Source organism: Macrobrachium nipponense, chromosome 12 (genome assembly GCF_015104395.2).
Source record: "Macrobrachium nipponense isolate FS-2020 chromosome 12, ASM1510439v2, whole genome shotgun sequence".
Taxonomy (NCBI): Eukaryota; Metazoa; Arthropoda; class Malacostraca; order Decapoda; family Palaemonidae; genus Macrobrachium; species Macrobrachium nipponense.
This window is the reverse complement of record NC_087205.1, coordinates 68,110,439-68,138,196: the sequence shown is the minus strand read 5'-3', so window position 1 is coordinate 68,138,196 and position 27,758 is coordinate 68,110,439. Positions and strand designations below refer to the sequence as shown.

General features: G+C 38.0%; 1 protein-coding gene across 1 annotated transcript in view; it reads right to left on the bottom strand.

Annotated features, from left to right (window-relative positions):
• LOC135224576 (ring canal kelch homolog) overlaps nucleotides 1-27,758 on the bottom strand; it is a gene marked incomplete in the record, with an annotated part of 536,926 nt that overhangs the window by 136,552 nt on the left and 372,616 nt on the right. Inside the window, 2 exon segments of the mRNA XM_064263711.1 lie at nucleotides 431-608; nucleotides 17,002-17,114. Coding sequence (XP_064119781.1) covers nucleotides 431-608; nucleotides 17,002-17,114 — 291 coding nt within the window.

Genomic DNA, 27,758 nt, shown 5'->3' with positions numbered 1-27,758 from the left:
TGAAATTGATAAAATAATCAGGAATTTGTGGATATTTCTCATAGAAAAATACCACAAATATGCAAATTTCTCGAACATAATGGGTAGTTATGTTCTGAAGAGAAAACCGTGAATACGTGAGTCCGCGAATACCGAGAATGTGAATGGTACTAGGTTGTCCACTGTAATTTGAAAATTCCTCAAAATTTAGCAGTCGGTGCTCCCTGTAGCCAAGGTAATGATTATATACTCTACCGTTTCTCTATATTTTATAACTAATCTAATAACCTACTGCAGTTGGGTATCTTCTCAGTCTATTTCATTAACAGACATTGTAATGACCAGACTAGGTCACTTTTCAAGCCCAAGAATGGTAACTGACATCCTACATTACTGCAGATACAATGTATGTACATCTTAAATGGTACCAAAAGTATAGAAACATACTTACTGCATATATACAGTTATTTAGAGTGGCTACACCAAGAGTCGATCTACGAGCCTCCATGCTTGCACAAGTTGTCCATGAATCTCGAGCTGGATCATATACATCAACTGTTCTTACTCTTAGTGAGCCATTAAAACCTCCTACAGCATATACCTTTCCATTTATTACAGCTATTCCACATCTGGAATAAATATACAGAGCTGTCACTAAAATGGACATAAAAAATTAAATTTTTATTTTAAGATAAAGTCTTGCATATACTTACCAAGTAATTACATAGCTATAGTTTCAACTCGCACAGCTGCTTAAATAAAAACATTCATTGGTAACGCTTCAAAGTTTGGTGCAGGTGACCAGTCCCGCCCACTAATGGGAATACCAAGAACGCCTCGGCAGACAACCGCATTCTGTTTATGCCTTAAGTCCATGAGAGGGGAGGAGGGGGGGCACAGTCATGTAATTACTTGGTAAGTATAAATAAAACTTTATCTTATCATAAAAATGTCATTATATATAAGTAACTTACCAAGTAATTACAAAGCTGAATCTCCCATTGACAAGAAGTTGGATATATTCTATTCCAAAACATTAATTCATGTAATGAATTCAAAATAGAAAAGTTGCTAGCATTAAATACAATGCTTCTCATTCCTTGCAGTAGAAAACTGCCTCTGGTTGGTGCTCAACTTGACTTATACTGCATGGCGGTAAAGCCATGGAGCACCTCTAATTAATTGGGAACTTTCAGAGAAGGAGCTGTCTGATGACTAGCAAAGTATCAGGGGAGCTTTGCAGTGAAGGATGTAACTGATGGCTAGCAAAGCATCTGTAAGTGCCATTGCCCTGGGCACAGTAACAATATAAACACAACCAGATAAGACTGTCATCTTCACTGAAATAAGCCACAGCCCATCCACTGAGAGTGGTGGATGCTCCAGGTATATTGTAACCACTGACTCCCCAAAACTCGGCATTTTACAACAAGGTGAAGACTTAGAAGGAGAAAATCCTATAAGTGGATGCTCCAGGTATATTGTAACCACTGACTCCCCAAAACTCGGCACTTTACAACAAGGTGAAGACTTAGTAAGAGAAACTCCTATGCTTCCTATCATGATACCATGCCAGTTACTAAAAATGATCAAGAGATACTGTAAAATTTTAACACTGTTTTAACTTCCTTTAAAAATTGTGAACAGTTTAGATCAATTACACTTTCAGTAGGTTGATTGTAGAATGGCTGTAAGGGGGAACATATTGCCTGAAACTAGAGAGTTAGAAGTTCTGACGTCTTTAGTGCTTCTATTGAAAGGAGGATAATTCTCTCCTAAATTTGTGTCTCAGAAAATAGTCATGAGGATAAAAGACAAGTTGTTCTAATCAGAGGGCTAGATAAACTCCTGCCATAGCACCACAGGTTATGGATGGCCTTTTAACTTCTGGTTCCTTTCAGGTAATACCTGAACATTCTAACTGGACAAAGAGCTTTCTATTCTTCCTCAGAGCTAGTGAGTGCTTCTGGGCACTCAGAGCATGAGCTGGCGCCAAGAAAGATGGGCGCAATGCGAGCTGGCTGGCACTCTTGGAAATCAAGGATATCCATTAAGTTCTTTAAGGAGAAAGAAATGGATTCAGGTCTTGGATGGGTCCTCGTTCTTGGCTAACGATATAAGGGAAAATGAGCAAACCGTGTTTCCTGCTTCCTTGCTTGGACGTGTCCAGGACTTGAAAGGTCATATGATTGGTATGATAAAAGAACTAGGTCTCTAAGCTTAAACATGAGTTAAGCATAGTTTGATACCTCTTAATGGTGGCATATGAGATTTCAGATCTCCTAAAAGGAGATATAATTCATAATTGGGTCACAGACATCTCTCAAGAAGAGATGTAATGCCTGAGACACCAGCTTCAGCAAATTGACCCCTAAGTCTGGTAGAAAAAGAGAGAGGAAATTGATGTTAATGTCTTGCAGTAGCTTATGCAAACCTTAGTAGTCTGACCCTGTCTGGGCAAAAGCTGACCACCCTTGGTGGATCTGTTGAAGCAAGGCTGTCTAAAAACACAATTGGGGGATGACCTAGGAGAATCCATCAACAACCGAGAAAGTTTGAGAGCCACTAACATGGCTCTGAATAGGGCTGAGAGGGCCATAGTAACTTTACAATGAGCCTGGAACTTGTTTAGTGCCTCCTTGATCATAAAGATGGATGTAAGGTGAGGAGGTCCAAGATGAACTGGTCTATAGCATGGTATCCAATGCACATGCTATAGGATTGGAACAAAAGTACGGAAGGCAAGGGTTCCTTAGGTGGCAAACAGGTTCAAAGTCAGCCCGCCTCATAGATTCCATAGATCTTGATAAACCATGGGATCAAAGATCCATTCAATGGATAGGACATGCTTCTGATGGCTCAGAATGTTTGTCAGAACTTCAGTTCCCTGAATAAATCATGTGACTGGGAGGTCTGAGCTTAAGTAAATATGTTAGGACTGTGGTCTTAGATTACCACATAATAGGTGGGAAATTTTGGTAGAGAAGTACTGAAGTCCTAAGTGAATCACTTTCAGCTTCCTGACATAAATGTGAGGGATCCATTCTTCCAGGAAGCATGTACATGAAATTTCCAGGTTCCCCAAGTGGGCTCTCTTGTCTAGAACAATGGAGTGAGAAGCAGTCTAAAACTAGTCTCATGATGAGGGACTTACCTTCAGAAAGTTGAAGTTCGGACAGCCACCACCGTAGGTCTGCCAGAAAGCTGCTGGATCTTAGGAAAAACAGTGGATTTCGGTTATGATTTCCTGTCCCTGTTGATCTACTGGGAAAGGCTGATGTTCATGGCCAGAAAAGAAGACAAAGTAAGCAGAGCAAAGACTTGAGAGAAGGCTTATGCCATAAAGATCAAAGCATAAATACCCGAACTGGTAGAACCTGTCTTGTAAGAAAGGTCTGAGAGACTCTTCGGAGTCTATATGTATGTGGACATGGAAGAAGTATCCTACATATGCAAAAACTCCATCCAATTGCACTGGAGAATGGACTACAGGACTTTTCGGTTCATCTCCTCACACAAACGAGCGAACTTTCAGAATATCATGCAGACTCGGAGAAAGCTATGCAGACTAGTTGCTGATCCTGCCAATACTTGACATCCAAGGATACATGGCCATCAGGGCGGGATCGCCTTCTTATTTTCGATAATGCCCTGCATGGACTCAATGACACCTCATACAGACTGAAAACAAATGCGGAATTGTATGTAGAAAAAACTAATATCTGACATGCTTATAAACCTTGGAAAGAGGCACAAAAACCTGGCCATGGGATAGCAGTGGTCTTGAACAAAACTAGGAGTGAGAGCCTGAGAAAGGGAATTAGGCATTAGCGGCAGGAGCCTACAATGGCTAGATAGCATTCTGGAACAGGTCTCGGGTACTCTGGAATCAGTGCCAGGCCCCAAAATGCTGGTGGAGGGAGCTCTGAAGTTTATTTCAAGCACTTGGGAACAGGCATCACTAGTGAGAGGGTTCACGGTGCTTTCTCTTATACTTGTTGCCCAAGTAAGGTTTTTCAAACAAAGAATGGTCAGGAGGGAAGATATCATCATTCCAAAGGAAATCGGACAAAGGATGAGATACAGTGGAACCTCTACATATGAAAATCCCTACGTACGAAAAATTCAGGTTACAAAAGCAAAGATGAAGATTTTTTTGCTTCTGTACGATAATAATTCAGGTTGCGGAAAGGTAAAGTCTGAGATTCCCCCGGGCCACCAAGAACACTTAAAACTCGCGCGCCGCCAACTCAGTAGACTCGCCACCATCCTCTCCCTCTCCCATTGGTTCCTGATGCTAGTCACTGCTGTAAGATCCTGTTCTCCTATTGGTCAGCATCTGTCCCATCATGCCTCTATGTAAAGGCATTCCTTGACCATTTTTTGCGGCAGCGTTATCGTAAACACCTGGAATTAGTTCATTCACATACTATATTTTGTTTGTTAACGTAAATTCGCTTCAGTGATTTCGCTTTCGTTGTACTGTAAGTTACTTTATCGTGTTGTGTGTGAACTTAATGACTTACGTTATTAGCCATGGGTCCCAAGAATGTTGCTGAAGTTCATGGAAAGAAGCGGATGGCTTTCTATGGAGACGAAGATGGAGATAAACAAGAAGTGTTAAAGTTTTCTGCCATTGGTAATGTGTTTCAAAAAGTTTAGTGTTAATGTTTTCGGCCATTTTTCAATGTGTTTAGTAAAGTTAAGTGTTCGTGTTTTCTGCTTTGTCCTCCTCCTCTGTCGCCACTTTTGGACATCACCTCACTCGAAAGGTAAGGTTCCACATTTTACTACATACGTACATACATGTACACACAATATTTCTTGTACCCTGTGCACTAATACACTTTATTTACAGGTACAGTAACGGTTAGGTTAAGTAGTGAATGGTCCAAATTGTTGTATTTTATGGTTTATTGGTCAATTTAGCTTTATTATAAAAATTATTGTGGTGTTTTTGTAGAGCTTGGAATGAATTAGGCAATTTCATGTAAAACATAGTTCTAGATACAAAAAAATCAGGTTACGAGGGCCGCTTCGGAACAGATTAATTTCGTAACCTGAGGCCCTACTGTGTATATGTAACAACAGCAAAACCCGTAGGAAGGATGTGAGCTGAAGGTAGCCTTCTGCCACTGGATGGGACACGGAAAAAATGGCAACTTATCTACGTTTTTCAGAGGATGGGAGAAACCAAAAATGAAGTCATGTGCTTAAAGTCTACACTGGAAACTTCGAAACTGGATAAACACTCTCATATACTACCGCTGTCTTAATTGATTAAGCGTCTCAGCAGATAACCAAGTCCCCAAACGACTCATCCAGTAATGTTCTGAATAAACAGACAGGGAGGGATAGAAATTATTGAACCATCTGAAAGTAGCTGTGATACTTTTGGTAGATGGCTGAAGGCGAAGATAAGAGGACTGCAAGCAACTGTGTTTCTCTCCCCATAAAATAAAGAGCAACAAAATTCCCCTCTTGTGATACCAAACAAGGAGTAGAAATCTCAAAAAACTATGTATCTCAACCGTTCTTATCCACAGGACAGTACTAAGAGACCAACCGAAGCAATGTCTCTCGGTAACACTAACAGTCTCTTATCATCTTCGCCTCTGCTCCTATTGCCAGTCAAGAAAGACTCTTACTTCAAAAATCTTGACAAGAACTTCAGCCAGGACTAATTCTGTCTAAGCACCAGAGGGAGGGAGAAAATACCAAAATACAATTTGTCTTGCTCCCTTAAAAACCAAAGTCAGACTCCCAACCCCCTGATACTACTTGGAAGCAAAGAAAAACTGCCAGAGGTGGGAGCTTTCTTCAACAAGCTCCTAAAGTTGCACACAAAAGTCCCTGTGCAAAGGACATGTCTTGAGACACTAATTGACACTAACAAGGGAGCAACTTTGGCTTGTCTACAACTCTAGGTTAAGGTGGAACAGGCTGAAGGGAGACAAAAACGCTTTTGAACATTGCATGGTACACAAAGGTGGGAGGTCCAATACCGAAGAGTGGGCACTCAGTAATTAGAGACTAGCATCGGCCACTTGGAGGTGGGAGCTACACATTTAGATGGCAATTGGCACTCAAAAAAGAACAACAATATGTTCTTAGAAGAGATAGGTGCTATGGGCGCTTGAGTGCTATTGGCTTGGACAATGATGAATGCTTGGATACTGCTGGTCGACTTGGCACCAAACACCAGCGTTTCATAACCTGAAGTTCACAAGGCAGAAGCACAAAACTGTCCCAGACATTGTAAGATGGCTGTAAACTAGACTCCTATTCTCTGAGATGCTTACAGGAGAGCAGAGAAAAGCTAAACTACATATCTGAATACTGCCTCATCAACGACCGAGATTCACTAGAAAACCCAGGGGGTCAAAATCTCCTTTGGACTCTCAAGGACTGTCAGTATGCCTCCTTCCAGATTTAGGGGAGTCTGACTGAGATTGAGTTTAGGAGATCCAAAGGGGGCAGATAGCCACCTTCTCCACCATACATCAAGTAAGATGCCTTTCCAGTGGCTGTCTGTCAATTCCTTGGACCAGCAACAAGGTTGACAGAGGGGGTGGCTACCTGGGGGACTTCCCACCAGCCCTCATTAGACTTTCAGTATGACTCCTCCCAGGTTTAGGGGAGTATGACAGTGACTTAGGTATAGGAGAACCGGCAGGCCAGATAATCACCTCCTCCACTGCACAACACTTCAGTTACAGGGTTAATTTCTGTCAACCCATACACAAGACTGGCAAAGGCACAGGAAGGAAGCAATGAAGCCAGGCGCAAGAGCAAATTGATAAAAATTAGAGAGCCAGTAGATGGAGAGAAAAATTGATGTGGAGAGTTGGTGTCACAAGATCGGGAGTTAACGTCGGGACCTGGGTGTTCTAAGCTGGCACCAGGCTAGCTGAGTGCCAGGCGAGCTAGTACATCGGGAACTAAGAGCTCACAAACTAGTGAACACTTTTGGCACTCAGAGCACAATTTTTGGCTGCCAAGAACAGCTACTCTTCCCCGAAAAGCAGCCAAAATATAAGCACAATTTTTCTCCTTACTATGTTCTCCCCCTCCACTTTTTCAGTTCTCTGCAAAGGAAACTGTAACAAGATGTTTAATTAATTCTTTACTGACAAATGCTGAAGTACAGAAAGTACCATCATACAAATATATGTAACTCCTATTCAACTTTACTTGAGACTTGATATCTATGTTATTTCCGGAAAAATCAATTCAAAAGCAATCCTTAATTTACACTACGCTACTCTGTAAAGGTGGTAGCGAATGCTAAGTTTACATTTTATTATGCTACTTGGTAAAGGTGGTAATTAAAATTTTTATGCAACTACATTTTAAACATGCTTTATTGACATTTTTGTCTCGCCAGTTATAATAAATTGTGACTGAATGTATGACAGCTTTGAAAAATCAACCATTCTTCAGCCTATACTTTCTTAACTAACTTTTAATCTTCATGGTAGACTGCCTAAGCTATCTTTAGTCAGGCAAACAGTCTACAGCCACGCTATCCTAGGCTAAGTGGACAATGACTGCTTCTATATCACAACTGACCATTTCATGGCTTGTGGTGCATAGGTTTTCTTAAATATCTTTTTAAATATCAATTGTATCTTCTTGAAATTTTGGCCTAACATGTTTTAGACCTTCCGCTAATGTATGGCAATGTAACTAAGCATCTAAAATTATTAATAATGGCACTTTACTCTTGAACATTTCCAATTTTCTTTGCATTTGACTGAGACTTTCGGACACTGTTAGGAAAGACGGCCCTCCCACTTCTTCCTCTCCGTTAACAAATTATGAATGAAAGTGTAACGTACTACGATTATGACGTATAGTGTTTAACATTTTTAAATTACTTTATGGATTATTGTTTTATATATCCAAATTAGTTTATGCAATTAACTTTATTTGTTTCATTATTTTGGGAGACTATTATGACCTCTTGGTTTATTTAGAGTACATATATACTGGAAAATATACCCACTGAAAATTAGAGTAGTTACAAGCTGTTCAGATGTGTTTATATTGTTGTCCGGCTTCCACCCGCCTATCCTGAACTCGATGCCATCGAGCAGGTATGGGCGCATATGAAGCTATGTGTACGTTCATCGTTACGGCATTTCACCATGGCAGACCTGAAGGCCAGATTAGAGGAAGCAAGGCTTGCTGTCACTAAACAGGTGTGGGAAGGAGCTGTCCAATGAAGTCAAGCTTTCAAGAACAAATATTAGCTTACTGACAACATCCAGGATTGCATAGATCCAATCGTTGTCAATGTCGCCAGTGATGACAAGGACATCTGTTTTAAGACAGTGATGGGGAGTGAGCTGAAATATCCTTGTATGTGTGTATATATAGTCCTGTAATTAATAAGTTTTGATATATTTATCCACCAGTTATTTTTATTTTGTATGTCTATGCTGTTTTCATGGTTACTGCAAAAATTTACTTCAAAATCTGTAAATTTTCTGTATATATTGTACATACTTTATTGGATATATATACATAATAAAATAATGTATTAGTAATCTTACTTTTAAATAAACTATGATCTATTTTTTTCCTTCCATATTTATATCACCAATAATAATCTTGAGTTGCCCCTACCACACCATTCTCATGGAAATACATGATAAATAAAAACATACAAATGGCTTTATGAAAAGTAATCAGTAATAAATGGTAGTTCCTGTACATTTTAAAATGTAAAAAAAAAAAAACGTATGATAGTACACTATTCCATTAATAAGTATCAGACAGAGTAAGAAAGAGAGGAGTGGGCAGGGCTTCTTTCTTAACTCTTTGGCTAAGCCAAAGACAGGTGTTCGTATATTTACATCTAATACTGAGGAAATTTAAAATTTTCTAAGTAAAGTGCCTTAATTATTTATTCAGGGTACTTAATCATATTGCCATATATTAGCGGAAGGTGTAAAACATGTTGTGCCAAATTTTCAGGAAGATACAGTTGATATTTAAAAAGGGCTTGAAATGGTCAGTAGTAGCAGATTTTCTACTTACTAAAGTAAAAATCAAGGATGCAGTTAATCAATTTAATTGCAAATTCACTACTGCAAGAAAAAAATATAAAAACTTGAATCTGATCTTAATAACAAAAGAATAAAATAATGATCCTTATAGTTATAAGCTTGAAGGTTACTTAAAATCAGTGATAATATATATCACTGAGAACTGGTTAGATAACCGGCAATTGATGAAAAAAGCTACCACAAATATCCTATGTTTACATTAAGCATGGCAGTAACAATATGAGGTTGTCTCCCGAGTTGTTCCCAGTAGTCCTGTTGGTGGGCAGGACTGGTCACCTGCACTAAACTTTGAAGCGCTACCTATGAATTTTTTCATTTAAGTTGCTGTGGGAGTTGAAACTAGCTTTGTAATTACTTGGTTAAGTTACTTATATAAAAAATTCCTCCTGCTTTGTGCATTTACAGGATTTACCAACACACATCATATAAAGTTACCGTAAATAAAAATCATATCCTTCTGTTTTGCATTCTAAACTTACCCTGTGTATGTGTTTTATGGTAGAATGAATGAATACACAGTTGGTCTTTTAAAAATCTGGCTATGAATTAGTGCATTCACAGAACCTTGGTAAAAGTTAACAAAATATATTACTAAAGGGCTCTAAAAACCATCCATAAAATGTTGTAAAAAGGATATACTGTATATTTCCGTGTATAAGACGACCTTTAGATAAGATGAGGTTAAAAATCTTGCACATTTTCATTAATTCATCTCATATCTGTAGTATAGGATGACTTCTAGATTACAAAACCAAAATTATCTTTGGAGGAAATTATTTGCCAAAATTAAACAGTACAACTACACTTATAATAATGATGACTTAGGTTGTTTTGCTTGTTGTATCCAATTACAGAATATTACCATTACCATATTGTTACTGTATTACAGATGAACATCGTCATGTACATCATTTGCATTTGATATTGTTTACATTCTCAGTCTCTCGGCTGATTTGAGTATCATCAATATCTTCATTGCCATTATGTTAAAAGATATATAATTTGGATATACCTTTTTTCTGGTAAATTAACGAAGGTTGGTTGAAAACGTGCACATATTACTTCATTATATAAGCAATTTCTCCAGTTCCGAACATCACTTAACCGCCTGGCCGTTATTCGTTTTATTCAGCTGTGGCTATAACCTTAAGCTTTAATTTATTAGTATTATGGAAGCCACCATTGAGAATTGGCAGGGTTTAACAATTTGACAATTTTAATAGCTCTTAAAAATGCTCAATAGTTATGGTAAATGATGTTAGCAATCAGCTGTCTCAATTTGGTTGTTTAAGTCATGTGTTTACAATAATTGCTTCATTCAGAATTCTAAAAACCAGATTTTTTTTACTGCATCATTAGTATTACAGTTGAAGAGAGAGAGAGAGAGAGAGAGAGAGAGAGAGAGAGAGAGAGAGAGAGAGAGAGAGAGAGAGAGAGAGAGAGAGAGAGAGAGAGAGAGACTCAATTCGATTGTTTATGTCATGTGTTTACAATAATTGCTTCATTCAGAATTCTAAAAACCAGATTTTTTTTACTGTATCATTAGTATTACAGTCGATGAGAGAGAGAGAGAGAGAGAGAGAGAAGAGAGAGGAGAGAGAGAGGAGCTGAGGCTGAGAGAGATGAGAGAGAGCCTGAGAGATAGAGAGAGAGAGAGAGAGAGAGAGAGAGAGAGCGAGAGAGAGAGAGAGAGAGAGAGAGAGAGAGAGAGAGAGAGAGAGCATTGCCTTAGTTAGGTTGCTACAATGACAGATATCCACTTGCAAAAGTCGAGTAATAGTTGTAATGAGAATAATGATAATTTTAATAAAACTGGCTTTACTGTGATCATATATTGTATGTATATCATATTACAATATTATAAAGAGAGCGATGATGCGTCATTTGCACTCTAGTTTTGTTTACACCTTAAAAAAATCAGTTGATCACATTTTACCGATATCATCACTGTCTCTAGTTGCCAAATGGAACTTAATTCAGACACACATTCCTTTCGTCAATTATCAAAGGTGAGTTTAACCCTTGAACGCTGAGCCGGTATTTCCGAAAGTGTCTCCCGTATGCCGGTGGCGTTTGCGAGCGAGCGCCGAAGTGGAAAAAAAGTTTTTTCAAAAAATCACAGCACGCTTAATTTTCAAGATGAAGAGTTCATTTTTGGCTCCTTTTTTTGTTATTGCCTGAAGTTTAGTATGCAACCATCAGAAATGAAAAAAATATCATTATCATATATAAATATTGGAATATATGACTGCGCAAAAAAAAAAAATCATATATAATTGTATACAAATCGCGCTGTGAGCAAAACGGTTAAAGCTAATGAGCTAATTATTTTTTTCGTTGTATTGCACACTAAATTGCAATGATTTTGGTACAGTGGTACCTCGAGATACGAAATTAATCCGTTCCGAGGCGGCCTTCGTATAATGAGTTTTTCGTATCTTGGAACACATTTTACATGTAAAATGGCTAATCCGTTCCAAGCCCTCCAAAAACACCCCATTAAATTTCATAATAAAGCTAAATTGACCTATAAACAATGAAATACTACAACAATTTGGACCATTCAATACCTAAATTAAGAATAAAAATCCAAAACCTGTAAATAAAGTGTATATTAGTGTACAAGAAATATTATTACTGTAACGTAAAATGTGGAAGCTTACCTTTCGAGTGAGGCTATCTCCGATAGTGGCGGCAGAGGAGGAGGAGGACAAACGGCAGATAACGTACGTACGTACACTTAACTTTACGAAAACACATAAAAAATTTAAGGAAAACTATAAAACTAAAATTTACGAAACACCTTAACAAAACTGTAACACTTAACTTACAAAAATCTAGAAATTACGTAAAAAAAAATTTTCTTTTTTTTTATTTATAACTTTTTTTTTTTTTTTTTACTTTACGTTTTTTTTTTTTTTTTTTTTTTTTTTTTTTTTTTTTTTTTTTTTTTTTTTTACAGAATTTCAACTTCATCACCGCTTTCAACGTTCTGTTTTTCCTCACTTGGTTCTTCCTTTTTGCTTTCAACTTTCTGTTTTTTATCACTTGGTTCTTCCTTTTTGCTTTCAACTTTGTTTTTAACACTTGGTTCTTCCTTTTTGCTTACTCCTGCTAATGCTGAAGGCCTCTTTAAAAAATAACGATCCAAGGAAGATTGCTTCTGCCTACTTTTCACAATGTTCCTGAAACGACTCAGGCAAATGTCATCGAACTGCACAAGCATACGACCTGTGTGAGCCTTTTCGGGGTGTCTTTTTTCGATAAACGATTGCACTTTATGAAAAGCGCCTAGAATATCCTTAATTTCTGCCATTGTCATAGGCTCCTCCTCCTCTTCCTCGCCGCTGCTACAGAACTCCTCTTGAACAACGTTAAGTTGCATGGCCTCCAACTCCTTCAGGTCATCCGTCGTAAGCTCCTTTTGGTGCTCCTCGAGAAGGTCGTTGATGTCGTCCTCGTCGACGACCAGCCCCATGGACTTGCCGAGTGCAACGATCTCGTCAAGATCTGGTTCCAAAACAGTTTCGGGATCGTCAACTGTTTCTGACTCTGCAGCACCAGCTTTGCCCACGTCGAATCCCTCGAAGTCTCTGGCGGATACGGATCAGGCCAGAGTTTCCTCCATGAGGAATTCAAGGTTCGCCTCGAAACCTCCTGCCAAGCTAGGTCAATGAGTCGGATGCAAATGACGATGTCGAAATGCTCCTTCCAAAATTGACGCAAGGTGAGGTTTGTGGTATCGGTGATGTCGAAACATCTCTTGAAAAGATGTTTCGTGTACAGCTTCTTAAAGTTCGCTATCACTTGCTGGTCCATGGGCTGGAGGAGAGGGGTGGTGTTGGGCGGAAGAAAAAGAATCTTAACGAAGGAATACTCCGCTAGGATATCTTCCTCGAGGCCAGGAGGGTGGGGAGGGGCATTGTCCAACACCAGCAGACATTTCAGGGGGAGGCGCTTCTCTTGCAAAAAAACTCTTCACAGTCGGGCCGAAACACAGAATTACCCACTCGGTGAACAAAAGCCTCGTTACCCAGGCTTTTGCATTAGCACTCCACATCACTGGAAGCTTCTCCTTCAACACTTTGTGGGCCTTGAAGGCTCGAGGAGTCTCGGAGTGATACACCAGTAGGGGCTTCACCTTGCAATCCCCACTGGCGTTCGAACAAAGTGCGAGCATAAGCCTGTCTTTCATAGGCTTATGCCCGGGTAGCTTCTTCTCTTCCTCCGTGATGTATGTCCGACGAGGCATTTTTTTCCAAAAAAGGCCAGTCTCATCACAGTTGAAGACTTGCTGAGAACTGTAGCCTTCCTTGGTCATCATCTCGTCGAACGTCTTTTTAAAGGCTTCGGCCGCTTTCGTGTCCGAGCTGGCAGGATCCCCATTACGCACCACCGAATGGATGCCAGTCCGTTTACGAAATTTCTCGAACCAGCCATGCGAAGCCTTGAACTCTGGGGTTGGCGTTGAAGTCCCTTCCCCTCCCTCGTCTTCCGCCTACGCAATCAAATCGCCGAAAATAGCACTGGCCTTGTGAGCGATTGCCGTCTCCGTTACTGTATCGCCAGCGATTTCTTTGTCTTTTATCCAGATGAGGAGCAGCCGTTCCATCTCGTCGTGCACATGGCTCCTCTTGCTGGACAAAATAGTGATGTCCTTCGATGGTGTAGTTGCTTTGATGGCATCCTTCTGTTTAAAGATGGTGCCTATTGTCGATGGATTACTGCCGTATTCCTTTGCAATCACACTCAATCGCATACCAGCTTCGTACTTCTTTATGATCTCCATCTTTGTCTCCAAAGAGAGCATACGCTTCTTTCTGTGAATTTCAACTTTCTTGGGACCCATGACTACGTTAATTTACGTAAAGTTACACAAAACGTAATAATACAGTCTTCACACAACACGATAATATGTACTGCAACGAAATCACTAACGAATTTACGTTACTAAACGAAATCGTTGGAGAGAACGAATGCTGATTGCATACGGTAAAGTTTTGGGTGCGGAGTGGCCGAGCTAAAGCACGCCAACACGTACGTATAAAAGATGCATGATGGGAGGGATGCTGTCCAATCAGAGAGAAGGATCTCATGGCTTGGCTAGCATCAGGAACCAATGGGAGAGCAGGAGGATGGTGGCAAGTCTACTATAACTAAGATGGCGGCGTGCGGCGCGAGTTTCAAAATTGTTATGGGGCGAATCTCGGACTTTCAGAAACCTTTCGTATCTTGAAAACTTTTCGTATGTAGAGCAGTAAAATTTTTCGCATTGGCTTTCGTAACTTGGATTTTTCGTAAGTTGAGCCTTTCGTATCTCGAGGTACTACTGTTTATAACAAATTGTAAAACAATCAAAGCAACACAGAGAAAATATTATTACAATATGATGCATGAATTCGTAACGTGCGGACTAAAAAAAAAAGCCGTTTTCAAAAATTCACCATAAATCGAAATATTGTGCTAGAGGCTTACAGTTTGTTGCAAAATGAAGGTAATTGATTGAATATTACTAAAATGTAAGTGATGTAGCTCACAATTGCAGTTTTCGACCATTTCGGTCGAGTAAAGTACCGAAGGTCAAATTTGTTCTATTTATTGTTATTTATATGAAAATATTTTAAAACTGATAAAAACTACAACCATGGGTTGTTTTTTGTTGTATTCTACATGAAATTGCGCACATTTTCATATATAAAACTTTATGTAACGGCTAATTTAAAATGGTGCAAACATTACAACAACCGGACGAAAAAATGTCTGATTTTTCCGAGAGTTACCGCGCGGACGTAAGGAAAAAGTTTTTTTTTTTATTTTTTTCATAAATTCACCATAAATCAAAATATTGTGCTAGAGATGTCCAATTTGTTGCAAAATAAAGGTAAGTTATTGAGTATTACTAGAATGTAATAGTTTTAGCTTACAATTGCGTTTTTCGACCATTTCGGTCGAGTCAAAGTTGACCGAAGTTTGATATTTTGGCACTTATCGTTATTTATATGAAAATATTTCAAAACTAATAAAAGCTACAACCATGGGTTGTTTTTTGTTGTATTCTACATGAAATTGTGTGCATTTTCATATATAAAACTTTATGTAATGGCTAATATAAAACTGCAAACATTACGACAATTGGACGAAAAAATTTTGATTTTTTCGGCAGTTACCGCGCGGAAGTAGGAAAGTTTTTATTCTAAAATTCACCATAAATCGAAATATTGTGCTAGAGACTTCCAATTCATTGCAAAATGAAGGTAAATGATTGAGTATTACTAGAATGTTAGAGTTTTAGCTTACAATTGCGGTTTTCGACCATTTTGGTTGAGTCAAAGTTGACCGAAGGTTGAAATTTTGGCACTTATCGTTATTTATATGAAAACATTTCAAAACTGATAAAAGCTACAACCATGAGTTGTTTTAAGTTGTATTCTTCATGAAATTGCGCACATTTTTATATGTAATACTCTATGTAACGGCTAATATAAAGTGGTTCAAAAATTATGTCAAAGTGACGAAATAATTTCTGAGATGTGTCGCAGATGCTTTTTAGTGGGAGAAGAAAGAAATTCGCGCTTGCGCTCCTGGGTAACGATTGTCAACAAAACAACAGCTTGATCCGTGAGGTCCCAGCATCCCCAAGAAGCGTGATTCAAAAGTTTTTGCCTAGTAGGCCTATAACTATTTTTCCGCGAATTTTTAAAAAATCTTTTTTTCGTCGACGTACCATACGTCGGTTCGCCACCCGATAGACAATTTTCGTCGCCGTTTAATACGTCCAATCGGCGTCAAAGGGTTAACAAAGCAGATTCTATTTCATGTTTTTCCATACTTATGTTGCCTAAAAGGGAAACCACTGTTTTGTTTTATTGCTATTCTCAAACAACTGGTAATTGTATATAGTATTGTATTATGGTATTGTATATATGGTGTTTTACGTTGCATGGAACCAGTGGTTATTCAGCAACGAACAACTGCTAATAAAAATACAATGAACGATAATGATCGTACACAATTATCGTTCAAAAGAGTGAATTGTTCTAAACAGTTATAAACAGTTTTGTGTGCTGCCTCACGTGATGTTCACTGCATTTTGTTACAAAAGCATGGGGAACGTGAAAATTGAGTGTGTCATAAAATCGTTTAAAAAATGCCATGGTTGGTGCCAAAGATGATGTGTATCATATAGACGACAAAGCCAAAGTTGACTCGCCAGAATCAGACTGGAATCCCTATGATGGTGGCAAATGTGATCAATCTTGTGATATGTATGAGAAACTTTTAATGAAAAATGAATATTGTTATCCTAAATATTATAATTACTGTAATTACACCACCACTGAAATTTCTAAAAGGTTACCAAAAGAAAAAGGTTGCTGTTAGAGAAACTGTACTTCAATGTTTACATTTTCTCAGCTGGGATTGCATATATAAAACCTTGTTTCATTGATTTATAATTATTCCTCAAATGGGCTATTTGTTATGAAGATATGCCAATAATATACTAAAAGGTAAAAATGGTTTTATTACCTTACTTTCAGTTTTCATAAGGCTGGCCCCACGGATTAGAATAAAATACCGGGTCTAGGCCTGATCCCAAGCTCTGGAACTAAATGCGTGTAGTTCATTTGGTGAGATGATAAATGAGCGAAAATTAAACTAAAAACTACACAATGGCCCAGAATGGAACACATGCTCAAAATAAATACATTCACTCATGTATCCATACATACACAAAAAAATGAAATTGGAATGAGTTAAGTAATATCTTAAAACTCATTCAAATCACAAATCAATTAGGTAAACACAAAATACGTATCAACTTGGCAATGATCACTGTGATAGTACCCTTAGTACTAGATAATGCTTATTCATAGAGCTATAGGATTTCTTATAAAATGTACTCTTGTTACAGGGAAGCCAAGCATGAGCACAATGTGTAAGTACAAACCTGCACCTCCTAGTAGGCATTTCTGCAACTGGGAACCATCTTTCATCTTTGAAATCATAGCATTCCACACTACGAATGGCTTTAGGAGCTTGACCTCCAACAACCAATAATACCTGAAAGACAAAAGTTAACAAATTGTGGGGTGCTAATAAAGCAGTTTCATTTTAAATATATTACATCTAAGTTTCAATATAGTACATCAGAGGATTTAAAACCTAATTTTTATCTACAATAACAATGACATTTTTATAATAAAATAAAAGTTTTATATATAAAGTGGTACCTCGTTTGTCAAACGTTTCTTATATGGAACATTTCGTTTTCGACCTAAATTTTATTTTACAGAAAATTTTGTATCATTTGTCAAACAAATGCTTGTACTTCAAACTGACTGATTATCTTGTTTATACTTGTATTCGACAGCCTACAGCGTCCCACAAGAAAAACTGTGTTAACATGTTTTTTCATTTACAATATATAGTTTAATGATAACCATATTTGACAAAATAAATAAAAGAATAAAGCATTTCAATATAAAATTTAGCATAAAAGATGTACAAATCGTAAGTCACCGTGGTGCCATCACTCGCACCTGACTTGAGATTGAATGTGGGAGTGTTGATATGTTGAGGAGAGAAGGAGAATAGATGTAAAATATTACTGTATGCATGTAAAAGCATTAACAATTCACATAAAAAGGGGAATTTCACAATACATTTAATAATAGTAAAAAAAAAAAAAGCTTGCTCAAGACTTAAGTCAGTGTTTGGTGCGCTGAGTGAGACAATAGAGAGAGATAGAGAGTAGAGGATAGGGAAGAATGGCTCTGTTTCCCACTTACTTATCAGCTGGGCTGGGATGATTATTCACCCATTTCTTTTACTTACACTCGATATGCCCAAATCACTTTTATTTATGTTACTGTAAAATACCTATCTAGTGACAATTGCTTTTTACGATTTTTTATTACTGTAAAAGTAACTCAATTGTATAATAAACAAACTGGTGCAGCTTTCAGCATCTGCATGCCTTCAGTTGTTTGTTTAAACAGCTTCCTTGTGAAAAGTTATTTTATCTCTCCTTTTCTTGCATTCTTGACGTATTATTCGTTTGTTTGCAAAATCCTCATGTTTGTTTTAACAGTCTGCCATTTGCCAACAGTAAGTTAATGTACTGTGGCATAATTAATCTCTTTCGTGTACTTAAGATCCAAGTGCAAACACACTGATTACTCTCTCTCTCTCTCTCTCTCAGATACACAATCAGACACACACACACAACCACTATCGATTCCTTTGAATATCCTTGTAACTAATAAGTGAATAAAATTTTTTTGTTACAGTAAAATACCTACCTGGTGACAATTTTGACCACTGTAAAAGCAACTCCGCTCTATAATAAGCACACTGCGTCACATTCAGTCAGTGTGCCTTCGATTGTTTGTATAAGTGACTTCCTTGGGAAAAGAGATTTAATCTCTCTTTCCTTTTCCTCTTGCATTCTTTACTAATTACTTATTTGTTTGCAAATACTCATGTTTATTTTAAATTCTGCCATTTGCCAGCAGTAAGTTGATGTATTGTGGGATAATCAATCTTTTTCATGCACTTAAGATCCAAGTGTACCATTTTGGTTTCCTCTCCTTCCTCCATCCCCTAGCTGGCCATGCGCCATTTTCACCAAACAGTTCGTAAACCATACAGGGAAACAAAATTTTCTAAAATTTACTCCATACAACGTACTGTTTTATTACTTTACACTTTAATTTTTTAACACATTAACAATAGAAAAAAAAATGTGAAAAGGGAGGCTTTTTGGGTTGGCTGGAATGAATGCCCTGATTCCCTTTATTTCTCATGGGGATATTTGTTTCATATTTCGAACAGCCTGATGTACTACTTACCGAGTAATTACATAGCTATTAGTTTCATTTACTCAGTACCTTAAATCAAATTTCGCAGTGGCGACACTAATGTTCTGGGTAGGTGATTAGTCTCGCCCCAAAATGAACGAGTTAGGAACGACTTGGCAGACAATCCTCATTCTGTTTATGCTTATGTCCATCAGAGGGAAAGAGGGAGGGCTCCAATCATGTAATTACGAGGCTTGGGTGTAAACTAAACCTGCCTGTTAGGAATGAGACTGTGTACATGGTATTACCCTTTCTTTATCTGTAATGATGGACTTCTGGCCAAAAACCGAGTCCTACCCCAAGAACCAACCCCCTGGAATCTTGTGAGCCAACCCTTGAGAATAGTTCCACCAAAACTGGTCCAAACCATTTTTGGGGTGGCTAACATCACCCTCAACTACATTATCATCATTATATATATATATATATATATATATATATATATATATATATATATATATATTATATTATATACACACACACACACACACACACACATATATATATATATATATATATATATATATATATATTATATATATATATATATATATATATATATATACAGTGTTCCCCCATATTCGCGTCCTCCGGATTCGCGACTCACACATTTGCGGATTTTTCTTTGTTAAAAAAGTAAATTGGTACCAACTTTTATAGCTCCTGTTTTATGAATTTTAAGTCCAACTCTGTTTCTACCCTTCTCCACCGAGCACTTGTCCTTACGTCAAACTGGATCCGTTTCCATAACGAAATAACTTTTTTAATTGACTTTTTTTAACAATAACTGTTTCCCTGCTAAGCTAATTTATAGGAAATTAGATCACCTACTGAAAAAACATTTCATTGTTAAACCAAAAGTTTTAACTGTCCCTAAAATGAAGTTCTATGCATGCTTTCTATTTACTCATGACATTAAATTTCACAAAAAGTTCACAGAAATCATTCAGGAACATTTTCCTGCCATAAACGTAAAATTAATCCCTAAGAACCCTTTCACCACCGGTTCCCTCTTTACCTCGAAGGAGCGATTATCACCTTATATGTCCTCTGGTGTTATTTATAAATATACTTGCCCTGAATGTCAAACAGGGACCTATGTGGGATCCACCAGCAGACTCCTTAAGGTGCGTATCGATTCTCATCGTGGCATAAGCTTCCGTACTGGCAGCAGGATTGCAAACCCAGAACACTCCAATATCAGAAATCACTCCAAAATATGTAAAACATATATTGATAATAAAGACTTCTGTATTTTAGGCCATACCACCAACCCGCACGACCTTGTTATTCTAGAATCGCTTCTTTATTAAAGCAACCTTGTTCCGTCGTTGAACACCCATACGTCTTCCTCCCCTCTGTATTTGTCTTGACTTGTGTTGTTTATTTATGTTTTTATGTTTACGTTTAGTTTAACGCTGTCACTCCTCTAGGTTGGTCCTTAACTTCTTTGTTCTGTAACTGTTCACTGCTGCTTTCAATCTTTTGTCAATTTTTGCTTGTTTTATGTTCATTTATCTTTCATTTTAATGTATGTCCTTTTAAATAATTTAACTTCCTTAATTTTAATGTGTATATTTTGTACACTTGTAAGAATAACTTTTTTAGCTTTTGCATTTCTGAATTTTTAATTTTTAGTTTTGTTTTTACAATTTTACTAGGAAATTTATTTTTCATTTTAACAGCCTGATGATGTAATTAACTTGATAATTACGAAACGTTGCAATAAAGACAGCATGCACATCTGTGTGTCCTCTTCCCTTCATTGATGGTTATTAATATGGATTGATTCCTGGCTCCTGACACTAAGCTATATATATATTTATATATATATATAGATATAATAATCGTATATATAATATATATTATATAAATATATTTATTAATATATATATAATATATATATATATATATATACAGTGGGGCCCCCGTATTCGCGTTCTCCGGATTTGCTTACTCACGGATTCGCGGATTTTTTGTTCCTGGACCATATCTACCCATTATTTTGCGGTGAATTCGCCTATTCGCGGGATTTTCCGACGATAAATAATCACTAATTAGTGTATTTTGATGTTATTTTCATGCCTAAATACATTTTTATGATACAAAAATGATTTACTAATCTTAAAATATTAATACTGATCAATACTGTATTAGTAAGTTTAATAAGATTAAATGATATCACATAATAACTATAATTCTCTCTCTCTTACAGAGATATATGCTTTCTGTATGATAAATGATTTACTAATTTTCAAATATTATATTGATGTAAAGAGCAATCACTTCAATAAAGAAAATACTACAGTGAATTAGTAAGATTTTAGTTCTTTCGAACTCCAGGTATCTCTCTCTCTCTCTACGGAGATGAGAGATTTTTATGGTACACGTATGTATATGTTTATTAATATTTTCATATGATAATAATAATAATAATAATAATAATAATAATAATAATAATAATAATAACTGTAACTACAAAAATCATATGTGAAAGTATTTTACAAATACTACGATAATCTCTTCCTCTCTCTCTCTCTCTCTCTACTCCATTATTATTCTCTCTGTCTCAGAAATAATTCATATTTCACTTCTTGATGGTCAGATATATGATGTTGCCATTCACTGGTCTCTCTCTCTCTCTCTCTCTCTCTCTCTCTCTCTCTCTCTCTCTCTCTCCTCTCTCTCTCTCTCTGTTATTTCATGTGTAGGTATATATTTTAATGGTAAAATGTTTAAGATGACTAATAATATAACCTCAAAGATTAATGCAGTAATAGGTTAGTAATTTTAGGTGTATTTAAAGTAGGATGTTATTAAAGGTATACATTTGGTATCTGAACTTTCAAGATAGGCAGTTATAAGCATTTCTGGGCTCAGTTCGTGTCGCTGCGTGAAATAATCCTTTAGTTCATTATTTCTAAGGTAAATGAGCTAACAAATACCAGAGAAAAACAAATCAAAGAAGATGTCAGTATAACTGACTCGCTCACCCAAAATAAAAGAAGGGTGTCGGTATGGTAACTGGGCGGAGTGAGACCACTACCACGAACTTGCCATTTAGAATTCTCCTATATCAAAAACTCCCAAACAGAGAGCGATCCGATCCACAGGTCGAGGCGGCAACTACTACCACTACACCCCACGCCACGCCGATCGCCGCGCCTCTGGTGGTCATCCTTTCAGTTAGCGGACTAGGAACCACACGTGTTTTCTTTCGCTCTGTGTTTTTTGGATTTATCCTTTTCCCTAAGTCGTGATGGAACGTGCAGCTATTGCAGCAGCTAAGTTAAGTGCCCTGAAAAGGTTTGGGTTTAGTTTTGTTCCATCCAGGTGCTTGTATTTGCCGTTTTTTAGGTATAAATACGGGTTCCCGGTCTGGCGCATGGCGGCATTGTCCCGCCTCGTGTTCGGTTAGGTTCTCGGTCTTCCATACCTGGAACCTTTCCTTTTAATTTATTCACGTGTTACTCTAGTCCCATTATTTATTATTATTTATTTCTATTTATGCCATGTTACTTTTTACATCGTTTAGGGGGAATTAGCCTACCCCTGGTGTTAGTTCATGCATGCATGTCTCTCTACCTAGCGTAGGCATCTGAGTGTTTCCTTGTCCAGACCCTAGCCATTGCTCTCCTTACCGGCTTAGGCTAGCTCTGAGTGATAGATTTTCTTCCGAGTCAGTTGTGCACTCCTGGACTTCCTTCCTCTTTCACTCATTGTTTTTTCCCCTACTTTCACTTATCGATGTATAGTTATGTTCTGGTTAGCCTAGGGCGTCTAGCCTTGTAGCCTGGGTCTCTGATGGTCCTATGGTCCACGTTAGTTGCAGTTTTGTTGCATCCTCTCTTATCAGTTTTGTTGCATCATTCAGTTTTGTTGCACCATCGTCGTCAGTTTGGTTGCATTAGACCCTTGGCTTTCCGACCTAGTCGGTTGTGTTTTGTTATCGTACCTTGGTCCATTCTCGCTCGCGGTACGGCTAGACGCCCGCCCCAGTCGCTTTCCCCCCTCCTCCTCTCGCTATAGAGTAGGAGGGAGGGATGATCTGTTCTCGCTCACTCCATCCGGGCCAGGCTCCCTCTCTCCCTATGCGGAGGGAGTAGGGGAGCCTGGACAGACTTTTAGGCTGGGGGTGACCTTGTTCTCCCTCGTGCTCTGTGGTGCCTCAGTGTGGCGAGGGTTGGGGGGTTGGCCTCCCCCCTCCCTGGTTGCGCCGGCGTCCCGCGGTGTACACGAAAACTGATTTCTTCCCTCCTTGTTTTTTCCCCCCCCTGTGACGGCGGGCCTCTGCCTCGTCTACCCCGCCGTCCCATTGGTTACGGGAGGGGGCGTGGTAGGCTCTGCCAACCAACGGAGTGGATATGATTTCAGTTGGTCCTTAGCTTTCCATCGTTCCATCGTCTCCGGCGTTTGCCCCTTTGGGCACTCTTCCGGTAGCGTTGGACAGCGCCGCGCTTCGGAGTCGTTCTCCGATTTTATTCTAGTTATGCTTAAGTTAGTTTAAGTATTTTATCTTAAGCTTGGGTCCCTCCCCTGCCCTATGTTGGAAATTTCTTTTATAGTTATATGTCATATACCTATATAATTTACCTCTGGTTTGTGAAATTTCCTCCTCCGGCTTACACCGGAGTTATTGTATCACCTATTTATCCCATAAGGTTCTCAGGGGAGGGGTTATGCCCGATTTTTCATTAATCTCCAGCATGCGGCGGAGTACTAGAGTAGCCCTGTGAGTGCAATCTTGATACTCATGTATCTTTCCACTTACAGGCTACCAACTGCCAGCATCCCGGCTGTAACGCCGTGTTGCAGGACCCCTGCGGGCACGAGGTCTGCAGGACTCATGCTCCTTGCTCCACCAGCCATGCAGATTTGCAGGTCTGGTTTCATGAAGCTTGTTCCATCTGTTACGAGCTTGTGAGTCAGTTTTTGGATGGGGTAAGTACTTTGGTCATCAGCACGTTCTTGCAATATGAGTTCTGATATATGATTAAGCTTAACCCTCTTACGCCGGAGCGGTAAATAAAAAAATGACTCCCGTATGCCGGAGGGGTTTGAGAGTGAGCGCGGAAGCGGAAAAAATATTTTTTTCAAAAAATCACAGCGCGCTTAGTTTTCAAGATTAAGAGTTCATTTTTGGCTCCTTTTTTTGTCATTGCTTGAAGTTTATGTATTGGCCAACCACCATCAGAAATTTAAAAAAAATTAAAAAAAAATCATTCATTCATTAATATAAAATAAATTGCGAATAATTATGATAGCGGCAAAAAAACAACGGGGGGAAAAAAATTTGCATATATTAAATTGTGTATTTCAAAAATTCGCGGCTGGTTGCGGCAAAAGGTTTAAAGAGGTGGTTAAACAATGTTACTTTTTTTTCGTTGTAATGTGCACTAAATTGCGATCATTTTGGTATATAACACATTGTAAAACAATAAAAGCAACACAGAGAAAATATTATCACAAAATGATGCATGAATTCGTAGCGCGCGGACGTAAAAAAATAATTTTTTAAAAAAAAAATTCACATAAATCAAAATATTGTTATAGAGACTTGGAAATTTGCTTCAAAATGAAAGGTAAATGATGGAATATTACAATACTTTAAGAGTTTTAGCTTACAAATGCAGTTTTTGACCATTTCGGACGAGTTAAAGTTGACCAAATGTCGAATTTTTGTTTAAAAATTTTTTTTATATGCAAATATAAAAAAAATGAGAAATGCTACAACCTTCCAATATTTTTTGTTATATTGTGCATGTTTTTGTGCACATTTTCATATATAAAACTCTAAAAAAAAGTGTAATATGAAAAGGCACAAATATTAGGAGAATGTGACCTACTCGTTTCGGAGATTTTCGGCCGAGAATCGGCACGCGGACGGAATAAAAAATATTTTTTTTCAAATGTTCACCATAAATCGAGATATTGTTCTAGAGACTTGCAATTTGTTTTAAAGTGAAGATAAATGATTGAATATTACTAGACTGTAGTTTATTTATGTTACAAATGCGTTTTTTTCAACCATTTCGGTTGAGTCAAAGTTGACCGATCGTAGTTTTTTTCCTATTTATCGTACTTTATATGCAAATATTTCAAAAATGAGAAATGCTACAACCTTCCAATATTTTTTGTTATATTGTGCATGTTTTTTGCGCACAATTTTCATATATAAAACTCTAAAAAAAGCGTAATATGAAATGTCACAAATATTAGGAGAATGTGACCTACGCGTTTCGGAGATTCGCTGCCGGAGAATCGGCGCACGGACGGTAATAAATTTTTTTTTTTTTTTTCAAATATTCACCATAAATCGAGATATTGTTCTAGAGACTTGCAATTGTTTTAAAGTGAAGATAAATGATTGAATTTATATTGACTGTAAAGATTTTATGTTACAAATGCGTTTTTCGACCATTCTCCTAATATTTCAAAAATGAGAAATGCTACAACCTTCCAATATTTTTTTGTTATATTGTGCATGTTTTTTCGCACATTTCCATATATAAAACTCTAAAAAAACGCGTAAAATGAAAAGGCACAAATATTAGGAGAATGTGACCTACGCGTTTCGGAGATTTTCGGCCGAGAATCGGTGCGCGGAGGGAAAAAAAATATTTTTTTCAAAAATTCACCATAATCTAAATATGTTCTAGAGACTTGCAATTTGTTTTAAAGTGAAGATAAATGATTGAATATTACTAGACTGTAAGATTTTTATGTTACAAATGCGTTTTTTGACCATTTCGGTTGAGTCAAAGTTGACCGATCGTAGTTTTTTTCGTACTTATCATACTTTATATGCAAATATTTCAAAAATGAGAAATGCTACAACCTTCCAATATTTTTGGTTTATATTGTGCATGTTTTTGCGCACATTTCCATATATAAAACTCTAAAAAAAAAGCGTAATATGAAAAGGCACAAATATTAGGAGAATGTGACCTACGCGTTTCGGAGATTTTCGGCCGAGAATCGGCATGCGGAGGGAAAATTTTTTTTTTTTTCAAAAAATCACCATAAAACGAGATATTGTTCTAGAGACTTGCAATTTGTTTTAAAGTGAAGATAAATGATTGAATATTACTAGACTGTAAGATTTTTATGTTACAAATGCGTTTTTCGACCATTTCGGTTGAGTCAAAGTTGACCGATCGTAGTTTTTTTTCGTACTTACCGTACTTTATATGCAAATACTTCAAAAATGAGAAATGCTACAACCTTCCAATATTTTTTGTTATATTGTTTTGCGCACATTTCCATATATAAAACTCTAAAAAAAGCGTAATATAAAAAGGAGCACAAATATTAGGCGAATGTGACTAAGCATTTTGGAGATTGCTGCCGAGAATCGGCGCGCGGAAAGGAATAAAAATATTTTTTTCAAATATTCACCATAAATCGAGATATTGTTCTAGAGACTTGCAATTTGTTTTAAAGTGAAGATAAATTATTGAATATTACTAGACTGTAAGTAATTTGCTTAATAAAAAAAAACAATATTTATAATATAAATATATATATATATATATATATATATATATATATATATAGATATTATATTAACCCTAAGTTTTTATTTTTTATCGTAAAATACTTATATATTACATTCTTCGATTCTGGTACCAATACATAAATAAAAGGAATGCAGGTGACACTTCTCTTTTCGCATACAATGAAATGTCTTATTATTATTTTATCATGCATAGGTATGGATATATAAAAAATTGTAATAAATATAAAAATAAATATAAAATAAATGCAGAATACTCACTCGTAATCCTGACTCTTCGTTCTATTCTTGTTTTCTCTCCCTCCTCCATTGAAGAGTCTTGCATTTTTTTTCCACTCGACATGACGAGGTACAGGTGGAGTAGGGAGACGCGCACCCTTACTGCTGATGGACCCAACGGCCCTGTGCGGCCTACGCTGGTCGGTTTATTTATGGGCGCGCTCCAATACATGACCTTAGTGTGGTATTTCGGTCCCACTCCCTATCCTGCAAAGAGCAACTTGCAGAGACGACAGAAGAACCTGGTGTCTCTCCTTCTGCCATTCATATGACACACCCGGCACCGTTTCTGCCTTCGCCCTTGTAAGGCCTCCAGTATGTGATCCCTTGGCTGCAGCCAACACACAGGGTCCACTACCCGACGAGAAGTGGTGATGGCGGGGCCGGCAGCAAGAGGGGCGTCGTCAGCAGGGGCGGCGGCAGCAGGGGCATCGTCAGCAGGGGCGTCGTCAGCAGGGCGGGCGGCAGGTCGAGCGAAGTTGGCCTTCCTATCTGCCCTTTCCGCTAGGGGCAGATCTGCAGCTCGGGGCAGGGGGTCAGTAATGGAAGGCCACTCATCGGGATCGAAGTTGATGAGGGCATTTCCGGCTTCCTCTAGGAACTGTAAGTGGGTCAACCTCGGAAGATTGTCACCGCGTACCCACAGTACAGTATGTAGGGGGCATTTTGGAGGGCCAACTGAAGGATGTATTTGAGGAGCTTCTGTGTCCACCTTCTGGTTCTCCTGGCGAAGGGATAATACTGGATGAGCCGATCAAAGAGATCAACTCCTCCCATGTGCCTGTTGTAGTGCCCAATGACGGTAGGCCACTCGATACGAAACTCCTCAAACACAACTCGGCCCTGTCGACGTGTCTTTCTTCTGTTTACGATCTCTTCTTGGATGGGTTCATGACTCGTCATAATCATGGGGACGAGTCGGACACCCTTCCGCCGCCACTCTGTCTCTCCTCTTGCCAGGTGTTGTGGATGACTAGCAAACCTCTTGAGGACATTCGGGGCCCCACGCACCAACCGAAGGGTACCACTGACGTGACACCAGCTTCATAC